The 15,504-nt window shown below is 42.3% G+C and overlaps 2 protein-coding genes across 2 annotated transcripts in view; both read left to right on the top strand.

Moving 5' to 3' along the window:
- Positions 1–15,504, top strand: part of LOC308158275 (5'-3' exonuclease PLD3-like) — a gene marked incomplete at both ends in the record, with an annotated part of 402,256 nt that overhangs the window by 320,011 nt on the left and 66,741 nt on the right. The window lies entirely within an intron of this gene.
- gipr (gastric inhibitory polypeptide receptor) overlaps positions 1–15,504 on the top strand; it is a gene marked incomplete at its 3' end in the record, with an annotated part of 29,609 nt that overhangs the window by 6,422 nt on the left and 7,683 nt on the right. The window contains exons 2-5 of the mRNA XM_080530929.1: positions 10,816–10,937; positions 12,385–12,481; positions 13,117–13,224; positions 13,779–13,897. Of these exons, the coding sequence (XP_080387055.1) occupies positions 10,887–10,937; positions 12,385–12,481; positions 13,117–13,224; positions 13,779–13,897 (375 nt within the window). The 5' untranslated portion in view covers positions 10,816–10,886. The remainder of the gene's footprint in view (positions 1–10,815; positions 10,938–12,384; positions 12,482–13,116; positions 13,225–13,778; positions 13,898–15,504) is intronic.

Below are 15,504 nucleotides of genomic sequence, written 5' to 3'. Positions count from 1 at the left end.
GCAGGGGCGCCGCTAGAGATTCTGGGCCCCATGACAGAATATCATTTTGGGCCCCCCCACCTAAACCACCCATCAACCTAAACCCAGTTGAAGTTGATGAACTATTGATGCACTGCAAGAAATCCAATGATGGACGTCTTTTGTAAATGTAATTTAAAATTACAGTTAATACAGGAATCAACAATTCAGCAAAGAAATCTCAACATTCTTTAACTTATTAAATTAAGACTTGAACAACACAAGGACAAAAGTATAATTAAATGAAGATTGGAACCCAATTATAAAAGTATAAATCACACAAAAAGTTAAAAATATAATTTTAATGGGGTGGTATTGTGTCTAAATAAATGTAGATCTTGTAAAGATCAGTTGGCCATAATACTGTCAGGATTAGATCAATGAAGAATTACAGCAGAGAGATATTTACTGACTCAGCATTGCTTGTTTCACACAAAGACAAACGTGTCTTATACAAGAGGGAGCAACACAGACATGGTGCCAGCGAAATTGAATGTGAAATGGGAAGATTTTTATTTTTACACTGCGGCAGTACTGTGGAATAGTATACCTGGAGAGCTAAAAACTATATCTAGCCTAATGCACAACGATTCAAGATAGGAGTAAAGAGATCAAATCAAATCAAAGCTAAACGCTGGGCCTTCTTAGTAGCAACATCTTTAATAAGATCCTTGAAATCTAGTGATGAAGCAAACTTGCTGTGCTGCTGTCATTGTCCTTTGTTACTTCTTGCTCTTCTTCTTCTGCCTCTTTACCTCTGCTCTCCTCTCTGGCTGCCTTGCTTGAAGAGGGCCCTGGCATGGAGTATCCATAGGTACATAATTCATAATATGTCCTATAATAGTATTAACATAATAATACATACATTACACCAGATTAGCTAACTTAGATGTTATCTAGCTAGCTAACAATATTATTAAGATGCCAGTGGTCAATGTTATTGCAATTACTGGAAGAACTATTAACTAAATATGAATATTAGCTAAAGTTGTATTCAATGCTTGCATGGTAATGCAGCATACATTAAAATATTCAAAATATGTTTGTTAACCCCAAACTCCTACTGCTCACCTCCTTCTCCTTCAACTGGGAGGTGGGTTGAGGGAAGGAGTCCTGATCCTGCATCTGTGCATGACGTGATTAGCATGTAACATTATACTAGTTAGCTAGCTAGCTATAGCAAGAGTGCATAGCTGCTGGATACAAATTCACTGAGCTCTAATAACCTATATTTGGACCAAAATTGCACTCATCTCATACATTTAACTGAAATTATACTGACAGTGCACTGTAAGTTAACTTTACTTGAAGTTAATGTTAATTAGCTATAGCGAGCTAACTAGATCATCCACGCAGTGATTAGATCACTAAACCACTGTTGTCTAGATAGATAGCCTACATGTTATGGGCCCCAAAAGAAGGTCTGTGAATGAATACCCTTCTTCTTCTTTTTTTTTACTTTGTGACTAGCTGTCGCCCTTTTTTGTCACTCTCCTCGTTCTTTACTTTTACTTTTCTCTTTTGAGACCCTGACTTTGGCTTTGCCTTTCACGACATCGTCTCTCTCCTTGTCAGAATATTTGCGGTAACGTTCCTCTAGTCTAGTCTAGCAGCTTGCGCACGGTGGACTGAACCATGCAATGAATAAATAGAGGGGTAAATAATAAGGCTTAATTTTGTTAAACATAGAGAATAATACATATAATTATAATTTGAATTCGGCTACATTAACGTCCTTATGATAATAATAATAATATTATTTATAAATATAATATTTTTTTTTTTTAAAGATTCTCATGGGCCCCTGTCAGTGCTGGGCCCTTAGAATCGTCCTAACTTACCACCCCCTTAGCGGCGCCCCTGGCTGCATGTGTAGTATTTGTTTTTCCATTTCAGCCATTCATCTTCCTAATGTTTATAACATCACATGCTGATAGAACATCGACATGCTAGAAACACATAACTACACATAAGATGATCACCCAGCCCCAAACACGAACACGTCCCCCAACGAAAGTATTTACAAAAGTCTCCCTTACCGGTAGCCTCCGGCAAACGAGAATAGTGAATCCAATCCAGAAATGATACATAATTAACGATCGTTAAACTGTTGTTTACTATATCGAGTGGCTACTTAAAAACTTCAAGTTTCGTGTTATGAAAAAAAATTATTGAGGTTTAAATTCCCCGCTGCCCGCCGGTGCAAAATGCATTCTGGGAGGCAGTATTCATACTGGAGTGTAAACGGCCGGCTGGTTTTCGCATATTTATTATGAATTTAGTAGGCAGTATGCAGTATATACATTTTGTAGAGGGAGCAAATAAGTAAGTAAGTAAGTAAAACTTTATTTCTATAGCGCCCTTCTCAGCACGGATGCACAGGGTGCTTTACATCAAAGATAAGGGATAAAATGGGTGAAAAGAAAAGCGCAAACAAACATCATCAAAAAGGAACATAAGGTGGCTATAGGTGACTACCGGCCTGCCTAAACAGAAGAGTCTTTAATTGCCGCTTCTGAGGGAGCTCTCAGGTCAGGGGGGTCGTCACCTCAAACTCTCTATCCCCTTTAGTTTTTAGTCTAGTCCTGCAGTCGGTGAGACAAGGAGGGAGGGGAGGAAGGGAGCAATGGGTTAGGTCGCACCCGTTTGGTTAATTATGCACACATATAATCCCACATCCCTCTGTCCTAATATTTCCTCAGGGAAGCGGCTGAGGTTTCAGACCCTGGTTAGTGTTACCTTTGTATCGGGCGCCACCTCTGAGGGGGGCCACTGTGGGCCACGAGACTGGACTAAAATAGCCCTCGTCTGCCATCTGATGGGTGGGAGTCACTCATCTATGTACCCTGGATAGGTGATAGGGGGCACTGAACTGAAGTGCAGTGCCATAAGCATGCACTCACAAAACACTCATTATTCCCAACTAGGAAACAGGGATTGTAAACAAAAGCACAAAAGTCGGCCTCCAAGCCGGCGGTGGGGTCAGCTTGTCTTCACTAGCTTGTTGACTCTATTCAGCGGTCCTTCTTACGGATGTTGTTGAGGTCGGACCCAGAGAAACGAAGAGGACGTCCACAGTCTCCACATGTGGTGACCCTGTGTGGTGACACGGGACACCTCCACTCTCATCTCCCTCAATACAAACTGTCTCCCGGTACAACTTAGAATTTTAAAGTGCTGGTGTTCGCTTTCGGAGCCCTTCATGGCCAAGCCCCCGCCTACATCTCGGATCCCATCCACCCCTACTCATCCACCCCGTCACTGAGGTCCTCCGACCAGGAGCTCCTGGTCGTACATAGGACCAGACTTAGAACAAAAGGGGACAGAGCGTTTGAGGTGACGGCCCCAAGACTTTGGAACACCCTCCCCCCTGACCCGAGAGCCGCTCCTTCAGAACAAAATCTTTAAGCGGCAACTAAAGACACATCTTTTTAGACAGGCCGGCAGTCAATTTTAGCCTTCTTATTGTTCCTGTTTATGTTTTGTTTATGTTGTCCCCTTTGTGTTTTTAATCATTTATGTTTCGAATTTGCACTTCTCGTATTTGTTATTCTTGTATGTAAAGCACCCTCTGCATCCCTGCTGGGAAGGCGGCTATATAAATCAAGTTTTACTTACTTACTTACAAACGACCACCTGACCATGTACTCACATTTTTAGCTGGCGACGTTGCGATGGAGCTGAGCTGACTATAGCTGTCACCAGCTGTTGATGTGTACGGAAAGCTGCGGCTTGTTTAAATGTCAGTTTAAAAGTCATAAAGTAATTACAGATTACAGAAAAACGTCTTGTCATAATCCCCTTGAGGATGTTCGATATGAACGATGGTTCATAACCAAAGCAATCAGTACATTTTCTACATTGCCTTGTGTTAATTAGATTAGGTGACTTTGACTTCTTCATGCCTCTATAGCTATGATGTAATGATGTCACCATTGCCGGGGCAGTGGAGTCATTAGTTGGGGTTCCGCTCCAGTTGCAATTCACTCAACATCACATTGTCGTGCTTGACATTTTCTGTCTGGTACTTCTCCAAAAGACTGTGACTCAGTGGAGGTAGACATCGCAGGGCAGCCAGGCTCATTGTAATGCGTGGAATGTAATGAATGGTATGGTGTGTTTCATGCTATTTCTCATTCCGTTCCATGCATTACCTTGAGCCTGTCCTCGGGTTTCTACCTCCACTAGCCTCCCCTGCTGTGACTCTTTATCATCAGCCTGGCATTGACACGGGGGGGTCATTCGCAAGGTAAGTAAGTAGACCTGAAAAGCAACAATTCTAATCTCAATCTACTGTAGAACTGCAGGACACTATAGATCACCTGTCTGTCAACTGTCACAGAGGATTCTCTCACAAATCTTAGGCATGTCCCCTCCTTGTGACAGTCCAATTTGACTGCTTTCAACAACACCGTCTGCCTGTATTTGCGTCTGCCGTTGAGCAATGCACTTAATCCCTAATTGCTCCAGGGGCGCTGCCCCTGACCTGTGGCTGCCCCCGTGCCTAGAGCAGAAAATACATTTCGTTGTACTCTAATACTTATTACTCTACACTAATCTAATCTACATCAGACAGAGAGGAACAATTCTGGGCAGAAGCCATATTTCATTGTTTTTCATGTTGTCTTAATGGATTCAGTCATAGATGCATGCCACAGTGATGTTCTAGTTTAAAATCAACATTTTATCGACAGAGAGAACTATCTAAACATGTGTGATATCTGATGTACAGTGAAGTTGATTGCTTCTGTAGACTTTGCAGTGTGCAGTCAGAAATCAGGGGTAGTGGTGGTCTAGTGGATAGTGAGTTGGACTTGTGATCGGAAGGTTGTGAGGTCAAATCCCGCCTGAAACCACACCACTACTAGTGTGCCCTTGAGTAAGGCACTTAGCCCTCAGTTACTCCAGGGGGAATGTCCCTGTAATTCGTAATTGTAAGTCGTTTTGGATTAAAAGCGTCTGCTAAATGGCAAATTAAATTAAATTAAAATCATATAACTCTCTCAAGGCAAGCCGAAAGAATTGCCACTGAATATTCTTGGACAGCTCTTTGTTTCTCTGCAGGGTAATTTCTCTGCAGAGTAGTTGAAGCCTTGTTATCAATACACAGTTATAATGGGTAAACGTGGTTTGCCAAATATACCAGAACAGGATTGGTTGTCTCCTTCCGAGTGACAAATGAATCCCCAGCCAAGGTTTGAAGGGAAGCTTAGATGTCGGACATTTTCCGCATCATTTCGTCAATGTGCCTTGAAGCATATTATTGTGTCTTTATTGGGCCAGAGTTATCAAAAGCACACACGCGTGCACACTCGCTAGCGTGCGCGCACGCGCGCACACACACACACACACACACACACATACGCACACACGCGCGCACACACACACACACACACACACACATACGCACACACGCACGCACACACACACACACACACACACACACACACACACACACACACACACACACACACACACACACACACACACACACACACACACACTCCAGCACAGGTAACAAGACTTCTAGGGGGTCAGGATGGATGGATTAAGCCTGTACAGTGTACAGTGAACAGAGATGTCAAAACACTTCAATGTGATTACAGCTGATGAAAGGAGTGCAGGTTAAGAGCCCACTAATGATAGAACATAGATTCCTCCACTGTTTGAGCAGAACATTAGCACTTTGGTAAAGAGCCTGTTGCATCTAGCTCATTAGGTTTAATGGAGTGTGTCGCGCCTTACCTTTCAACGCAGTCAACATACTCTTATATCAGAGCACAGGTTCTCGGAATGTACTTTGTTGAAACTTTGTGGGAAATGAAGACTGATTTTAGGGAGACCTTTTCCCCTCAGTTCTTCTTCTTCTTCTTCTTCTTCTTCTTCTTCTCCTTCTTCTTCTTCTCCTTCTTCTTCCTCTTCTTCTTCTTCTTCTTCCTCTTCTTCTTCTTCTTCCTCTTCTTCTCCTTCCTCTTCTTCTTCTTCTTCTTCTTCCTCTTCTTCTTCTTCTTCTTCTCCTTCTTCTTCTTCTTCTTCTTCTTCTTCTTCTTGTGAAACCATGTATTCCTTTTAGATATGGTACAGATAATACCTCTTATTAGGTGATAATGATTGTAAAAAAAAACTTAAAAACCACCTGGTGCCCTTAAATGTTGTGAGATGATTACCACAGCACCTTCAATTTGCATTTAGATGTGTTCGAGACTTAAGTTGCTGCCTCTTGATGTTATGATCATTATTATTTCCCAAAGACATTTCGTCCTAACTTCTGAGCGGAATTACAATAGCGAGACAATTTAAGCCTGAGCTTAAGCTTTTCTGACAGAATGTTCCTCTCATAAAAAAAAGAGTAATGTTTTATTCACTATGGCACACTAAAACAGCCCAAGGGGGGCTTACGAGTTGGGTTTTGGTTAGGATTCATGGCCGTGCTTAATCAGTGTCTTTCTCACGTAATTAGCTGTCTCTGACGAAGCAGCAGAGGCTGCAGCAGCATCGTTGCCTCACATTACGCGTGGACATCTTGAACTGGATGGATGGACAGGAAGTGTCCTTGTTTATTTCACACGAGCTACACTGACAAGTGCAATTACTACACATTTTCCACTGGCACAGTGGTATGACCGACATGTCAGGCCTGCTGAGTGGGCTGAAAGTGCAGAACGCCGGGATAACGACCTGTCAGACTGTCCTTTCAGTATCTGTCAACTGTTGGCTTCAGTCCACGACATTCCTTTTTACGGGGCGAAGAGAATAGTCACCGCTAGTATGTTGATCAGTTGGGTGTTTGTTTTTAAAGGTGGCTGCCAATCAGGGGAGACTGGTGGAGGTGGAAATCAGAATACGGGCTGATTGATACTATTCCTAATTTCATTTAATGCACAACAATGAGCCCGTCCTCCGGTTTCTCTATCTCCACCAAATCAAATTCAAATCAAATTTTATTTGTATAGCGCATTTCTTACAAGATGCAACTCAATGCGCTTCACACAATGAAAATGTTCAGTCAATCAGTCAATCAATCAATACTGACAGAGCCGCGAGCAGGCAAAAGTAAAAACCTGTATACTATGTAGCCAGGAAAAAATTCCCTTGCAGCCCTCTACCAATAGAGCGACTACTAGCCAGTTTGCCTACCAGTACCCAGCGGTCCCCAAGGGGAGGCCAAGGACCACCGGCACAAAGCAAGCAAGCAAGGGCAAAAACCTGTACACCATGTATCCAGGAAAAATTCCTTGCATATTCAGCTCTCCCCTTGCACCAGCTCTCCCCTGCTGCCAATCCAGTTGTTTGTGAAGGAAATGCTATCGATTGAAATTGATTGTAGTTCCTTGGATGTCTTCCTGGGGTTGTTTTGTCGACCATATATGGAACAGAGTTGTTCTGCAGGGGTTCATTTGTAGAGAGGAAATGAACCTAGACCCTTGCTGAGAATTAATAAGAAAATACCCTGAAAGTGAAAGTCATTCAGGATGAAGGCATACCACTACTAATAACTCATAATAGTATGACTCTTTACAACACTCAACCCCAAACCGCAACTGTGCCATTTTGGTACATTAGCACAGTTGGATATTTCTGTAGCCTTAGCAACATTTTCAAGTAATGTTTAATATGCATAATGTTGGATCTAGCAGTCCAAGGATTCTTTTAGTTTTCTTTGAACAAAGAAATATGCTCAATGTAACTCCTCGCTCCTCAGATAATATGTGCATACATTATAACTATTATCCCTAAAGCATAATCTATCTAAAATAATTAACATGTGTACATGTTACATTGTGTACATTAAACACAAGATTACAGTAAGTACATTGAAGTACAGTATTATGCTAGACCTGTGTGGCCCTCAGCCCTTTATTTACATCGCTATGACAACAGCATGTTATGTTCAGTGTTTGTATTTCTAAATACAACATGTCACCATTTCCCATCCCGATTAACACCTCAGACACAAAACAATGTATAATTCATCGCCAAACCTGCCACACATGATTCAATAGAGAACATCATTTCTGAATATAGCAGTTGCCTTATTTATATTTGATTTCCAGGTTTATGATGATTGCCCTCTTCCAGCTTGATTGAGTTTTATTAGATTGTCTTTGGCAGACATCGGCCACACCAAACTGTCAGAATAATATGGATAAAACGTATAATGAGTTGGGATGTTGTTGTTGGCCCATGGGTAGTGTTCTCCCATCTTAATATTGAGGTCTGTGGCTCAAAGCCCCCATTGGTCTCAGGGTTACGCACACCTACGATACTTCATTATTCCCCAGCTGCTCACTTTGGAGACATGGCCTGATCTCGTACACCCTATCCTCTTGTTAATGATAAACAAGAACCTTTCAATGAGATTAGGCCTTATTAATAAATAATGTTAACCACTATGTTTTGGTTCATGGAGTCCGTCCAACTATTGTGTAACGCGATAGGGCCATTTGAGTCCTTGGTACTCATTTTGATTTGTCATTGCCAAGGCTCAATGACAATCCTTATTCACATAGGACATTGTGCTCATTCATATAATAATAACTATAGAATAATAGAATAATAGAATAACTATTTCTCTACATTGTTGTTTCACTTTGAATGTGTGGAGGAAATTGTGTAGATCAATGCATTTTAATGGCTGGCACCATCAACATGTGAAAGCTGAACGCTGTGTACAATAGGGGTTTACATACCTCTTCCCTGCATTGTACAGTATATGTATATGACAGATTTAGTTTAGTTTAGTTTATTTATTTAGCACACAAGAGATTGTGCAAGGAGGGAACGAAGCCCAGAAGGCTTGTACAGAGTTCCACTCCCGTCAATATTTATGTTTCAAATAAACATCAAGGGACACTTAATGCATGTCAATAGGAGAAAAGAACCCACAAACAAAATCATATCCATCGGGCAGAAAGGTAGGATAGCACATACAAACACACAAGACAAAAACAAAACAAAAAAACAAAAAACTGAAAATAGTTTGCAACATTTTACAGTTTCTTTTATGCTGTATTATCTACTCTTGATTTGAGACAGATCATTGTTGATATAAAAATACTGTTTGTGTCTTGAGAATTAACAGGATAATCCTAAAATGGAACAGTCTATAAATCCTGATTTATACACCTAACAGATGTTTCAGCCTATTCTTCTCTTCAATTAGCCCCAGAACAAACTGGTCTACAGTATACTGTTGTTTGCAATGTTGTTTGCAATGTTTGCAATGTAGCAATACTGTACTTTACTGTGTTCTCATTCATGTGTGACTACTCTTGCACAGCGTTGCTAGTAAATATTGTGATTACACATTATTATCAAACTCTTTCAGTCATTTTAAGATGACATTTTGCAAATCTGAATGAGAATGAACACACACACACCCATATGATGCTCTGTGTGAGATGGTGTATCCTAACTGTGAGTGTCCTGGTGTTTGTGTGAGGCGGTGTATCCTAACTGTGAGTGTCCTGGTGTTTGTGTGAGACGGTGTATCCTAACTGTGAGTGTGATGGTGTTTGTGTGTGAGGCGGTGTATCCTAACTGTGAGTGTACACCTGGTGTTTGTGTGAGACAGTGTATCCTAACTGTGAGTGTAATGGTGTTTGTGTGTGAGACGGTGTATCCTAACTGTGAGTGTCCTGGTGTTTGTGTGTGAGGCGGTGTATCCTAACTGTGAGTGTGCTGGTGTTTATGTGAGATGGTGTATCCTAACTGTGAGTGTGATGGTGTTTGTGTGTGAGACGGTGTATCCTAACTGTGAGTGTGATGGTGTTTGTGTGTGAGGCGGTGTATCGTAACTGTGAGTGTGATGGTGTTTGTGTGTGAGGCGGTGTATCCTAACTGTGAGTGTACCTGGTGTTTATGTGAGACGGTGTATCCTAACTGTGAGTGTGATGGTGTTTGTGTGTGAGACAGTGTATCCTAACTGTGAGTGTCCTGGTGTTTATGTGAGGTGGTGTATCCTAACTGTGAGTGTGATGGTGTTTGTGTGTGAGGCGGTGTATCGTAACTGTGAGTGTGATGGTGTTTGTGTGTGAGGCGGTGTATCCTAACTGTGAGTGTCCTGGTGTTTATGTGAGGTGGTGTATCCTAACTGTGAGTGTACCTGGTGTTTGTGTGTGAGGCGGTGTATCCTGACTGTGAGTGTGATGGTGTTTGTGTGAGGCGGTGTATCCTAACTGTGAGTGTGATGGTGTTTGTGTGTGAGACGGTGTATCCTAACTGTGAGTGTGATGGTGTTTATGTGAGGCGGTGTATCCTAACTGTGAGTGTCCTGGTGTTTATGTGAGACGATGTATCCTAACTGTGAGTGTGATGGTGTTTGTGTGTGAGACGATGTATCCTAACTGTGAGTGTGATGGTGTTTGTGTGTGAGGCGGTGTATCCTAACTGTGAGTGTGCTGGTGTTTGTGTGTGAGATGGTGTATCCTAACTGTGAGTGTGAGGGTGTTTGTGTGTGAGGCGGTGTATCCTAACTGTGAGTGTGAGGGTGTTTGTGTGTGAGGCGGTGTATCCTAACTGTGAGAGTGCTTGGTGTTTATGTGAGATAGTGTATCCTAACTGTGAGTGTCCTGGGGTTTGTGTGTGATGGTGTATCCTAACTGTGAGTGTGATGGTGTTTGTGTGTGAGGCGGTGTATCGTAACTGTGAGTGTGATGGTGTTTGTGTGTGAGGCGGTGTATCCTAACTGTGAGTGTCCTGGTGTTTGTGTGTGAGATGGTGTATCCTAACTGTGAGTGTACCTGGTGTTTATGTGAGACGGTGTATCCTAACTGTGAGTGTACCTGGTGTTTGCAGGGTGGTGGTCTGAGGCATGGCCTGGGAGACCACCCAGCGCTGAAATGACTGGCCTGGTGCTCCCCTAAGTGATGAAGACCACTTCCATCCTCCTCATCCTCTCTGTCCTGTGCAGAACTGTGGTAGGCATTCTTCAAGTCAATTCAAGTCCAGCTCAATCTACATTCAAGTCAATGCATCAAAACCAAACCAAAGATGAACATACCGTCAGGAGACAAAGCTTGAATGGGAATTAGAAATATTGCTATTTTGGTAGCACTTTATTTTACAGTTTAGTAAATACCAGGTAATCATGTGTAATTTCTGGTACTTATTGAAGAAAGAAAAAGCAATTTTAGCTAGTTTGTTGAGAATGATTTGACATACATATTTGATTTATGTACAGTATGCTATTAGGATGATGGGGAAGTGAAATAATAAACAATACTTCATTTTATTGGGCTGCAGAATAACTACAACAGAGTGATACCACAACAGAGTAACACTCCACTTTAACAAGCATACGTGACAGGTTCTAATGCTTTGGTCCTCATATCGGGATCTGATGTAAATAATCAGACTTTTCTTTCGAAAAATGTGAATACATTTCTGTGTTGTTGAAAATCAATGACACATCGCTAGTCAACTAACACAGCTTGTTTTGTGAGCCTGCTAATGTAAAGTGGTGTTATAGTTAACTAGGTAGCAGTGGGAATTACTCACCCAATCCCTTGCGTTGCAGTAGTCTGGCTTGACTAGCGAGTTTGTGTTGTGATTCTCAAAAACGTTGAAACGTAGTGTTAACATTTTGATTGGTTGATATGTGGACCAAAAGACTATTCAGTGTCTGTATTCTTCTTAGTATGGCAAACAAAGAAAGAAAAGTCTTCATAACTCTACCTCTGCATGTTTGAAGCACCCTTGCTGTGTAGAGTGTCATTAACACCCTTGCTGTGTCGAGTGTCATTAACACTGACACTTTGTTTTACTACCCTCTGGACTGTGGAGCGGCTTAGAAATGTGATGATCGCTGCTATGAATAACTACAGATAATGGCTATTTTAATGGAGCCGTATACATCCAACAGCTGCAAAGCAAAGCTCACCCTCAGAGGCAGTGTAATGTGAGTCAGTGTAATGGGCTTCACACATCGATCCAGGCGCTTTAACGGATGTGTCTGAGCTTTACCTTAGTTGAATAATCCAAGACATTAAAGATTTACATCCAGTCAGGTTTTACACTGAGGAGGCCAAATGTCCAAATAATCTCTTTTTCTGTAGTATGTGTGGTGAGCCTGTACTTTAATATACGTACTTTAGCTATAAGTTCATGTAAATATATGGTATTTTATAGCCATAGTAAATGTCACTTTGGTCACCCTAGGGCGCCACACTGTGTTCATTCGGCCCTGAGGAGAGAGGGTGTAAAGAATAGAGTAGAGACTCTTTGGGACGCAGTAAGAGTCAGCTGGGCAGCAGAGAGGTACAGTACAGGTATTGTTGAGCTCAATACCCATAATCTTATGGGGGCCTCACCACCTTCTCCCTCCCTCCTCCCTCCCTCCCTTTCTCTTTGCTGGATGGCCTGCAGCTGGTGTCAGGGAAGACTGTCAAGGACACAGTGGAGGAATGGAACAGATACAGGAATGAGTGTCTGGTCCGGATAAACGAGGACCCCACACCCTCGGGTAAGAGCAGACACACATATACACACATATACACACATATAAACACATATACACACATATAAACACATATAGACACATATACACACCTAAACACATATAGACACACATATAAACATATACATAGATACACATATAAATAGACACACATATAAACACATATATAATGTACATACACACACACACACACACGCAGGCATGCATGCACACACATGCACTCGCACACTCAAATACACACAGACACACAGCCACACAGATATACATACCCCCCCCCCCCCACATACACACACACACACACACAACCACCATACATCTGACACACGCACACATATTACATTACCCCCCCCCCCACACACACACACACACACAACTATTACCGTAAATGAAATGCTACATCATACAGCGGGAGGTATACAGTATGTGTATCCCCTTTTAGCTTTCCAGTATCAAGGCCATCTCCCCTGAGCACATTTCCAATCGTAGTACAAGCTACACATGAATCTGGATCCTGTAGTTTCTGGTAAAAAGTCTGCAGAGAGATGCCGACTATCCGCTATGTCCTCCTCCTCCTCCTCTTCCTCCTCCTCCTCCTCCTCCTCCTCCTCTTCCTCCTCCTCTTCCTCTTCCTCTTCCACCAGGCTTGTTCTGCGGCCGCATGTTTGACATGTATGCGTGCTGGGCCGACGGAGCTCCTAACTCCACCGTCAGAGTGCCCTGCCCGAGGTACCTCCCCTGGTATGACCAAGGTACTGCAGTGGCATTGGTTAGTGTGCTCTATGCTTTGGTAGGAGAATGTAGATTCTTCTTTTTCCATAATGTTAAAAGCTAGTTATTACTGATTATGGTGTGAATTAAAAGATATAAAGATCCATGTGTGTGTGTGTGTAGTATAGTAACTTTATTTATAGTCACCTTTTTGTGGAAAATCGAATAACCGAATATTTGCATATAAAAGCGAATATTTGCACCCAAATCAGTGTTTCAGTTAGGATTCAGTGCTTTTACTTTTTTCTTACATTTTTAATGCCCAGTTTGTTTTAGTTATTTTTTACAGAAATATATTTTATCTATCTAGGTACTTTTCACTTTTTATATATTACTTACATACAAGTTACAATATATAATTATATAATTAAGTATATATAAATATATATACATGTTTTTTGACATTATTACATGGTCATTTACATCCATTATGGTATATTTGGTATTATTTCTTTACTGAACTTTTGTTTATGGTCGGACATTTTGAGTGAGGCCATGCTTGCTTCTCTGTCTCTCCTTCGCCTCGTGTCTGCAGTCCGTAATGGCTTTGTGTTGCGGGAGTGTGGGCCGGAAGGTCAGTGGGCCACGAACAACACCAGCCGGACGTGGAGGGACCACTCCCAATGCAACGCTGACAACAACCAGCAGGCGCAGGTAATACCCGTCAAACATCATAATGGAGGAATTAAATGCTCAAAAATGCCCACATGACATCCAGTGTAAACGTAGACCAAACTGTCTTGATTGATATGACTGCGATACCTGGTTAGGACTACAATACCCATGATGCCTGGTTAGGACTACAATACCCATGATGCCTGGTTAGGACTACAATACCCATGATGCCTGGTTAGGACTACAATACCCATGATACCTGGTTAGGACTACAATACCCATGATGCCTGGTTAGGACTACAATACCCATGATGCCTGGTTAGGACTACAATACCCATGATGCCTGGTTAGGACTACAATACCCATGATGCCTGGTTAGGACTACAATACCCATGATACCTGGTTAGAACTACAATACTATGATACCTGGTATCATGCGCTCCCTGTAAGTCATGCAATTTTCCATGTCTTATTTCCTCCCTTTGATGGCATATGACGCCGGAAATGTAACTAAAGTTCAGCAGCAACAAGTTGTTGCACTGTTGTCCTATCAGTGCAGACTGGCAGGGTAGGAGCACAGGTTGCATACAGGTTAGAGCACCGTTATTCTGTCATGGTCTGATAATGAAGCATTGTTCTTTTTTATTTGATGATCGATTGATAGTGTAAAACTTAAGTTGTGAATGAGTCGCAAGCGTCAATGCTTTTCTATGACACTACTGATGACGTATCAGGGTCTTGAAGGGTTGTCCCATTTCATAGGGAAAGATTTCAACCACTACGCCTTGTGGCTCTGTTCGGAGGCCTTGGCTCAAACGCGAGTGGCACTCCAAAACGAGCCGTAGGGATAGAAAAGGGAATCGAGATCAGGCCGAGAAGGCCTTCCAAAACCTACCCTGCAATAGTTCAACAGTTCATTTGTAGTTCATTTGTCATTGCTAGCAGGCTAATTCATAGCCGTGTGAGGTAAGTGAATTATGTTGTAAGGGACACATGAATACAATACACTTAAGCCCTGCTCCAGTCATAACGTCTTAATGTTCTGGTAATGCCTCCCTGCTGGTTAAGGCGGAGCCGTGCCCTAGTACTGTCTTCCTCTGATAACTGCAAGCCCGTTGAGTCCCCAGTTGAGTGCCACGTTGAGTGCCACGTTGAGTCACTGTACACATTTCTTCATTTCATGTCTAGCGCTGTGAACCATTACTGGTCCCCGTAGTCAGTGAATGATCCATTCCCTCCCCCATGAATATAAAACATGCTGTCACTCACTCTGTGTTTGCCTGTGAGGGGGCTTCCACAATGTGTGTGTTTGTTTGTGTGTGTGTGTGTGTGTGTGTGTGTGTGTGTGTCTCGTGTGTGTGTGTGTGTGTGTGTGTGTGTAGCTCGTCATGACCGTATTGTGGACATTGTGTCTGATACAGTACAAAACATCTTACCATCTAGCGCAGCTATGTACAAGCATGCCAGAGTGTTACCAGAGTGGTTTGGTTTTGCCAATGATGTTTTTTCCAACATCCCAAATACACCTGATGTTGTCTTTGTTGACACCAGCCACAAGGAGGTGCTGATTGAAGAAGTAGGCTGCCCCTTTGACCTGTACATGGACCAGACTTTCCAGGACAAGTATATCAAATACCAACCACTGC

Source organism: Nansenia antarctica, assembly GCF_963989245.1.
Source record: "Nansenia antarctica genome assembly, chromosome: 5".
In the NCBI taxonomy this organism is placed as follows: domain Eukaryota; kingdom Metazoa; phylum Chordata; class Actinopteri; order Argentiniformes; family Microstomatidae; genus Nansenia; species Nansenia antarctica.
The sequence above is the reverse complement of the archived record's forward strand: the minus strand, read 5'-3'. Positions and strand labels throughout refer to the sequence as shown.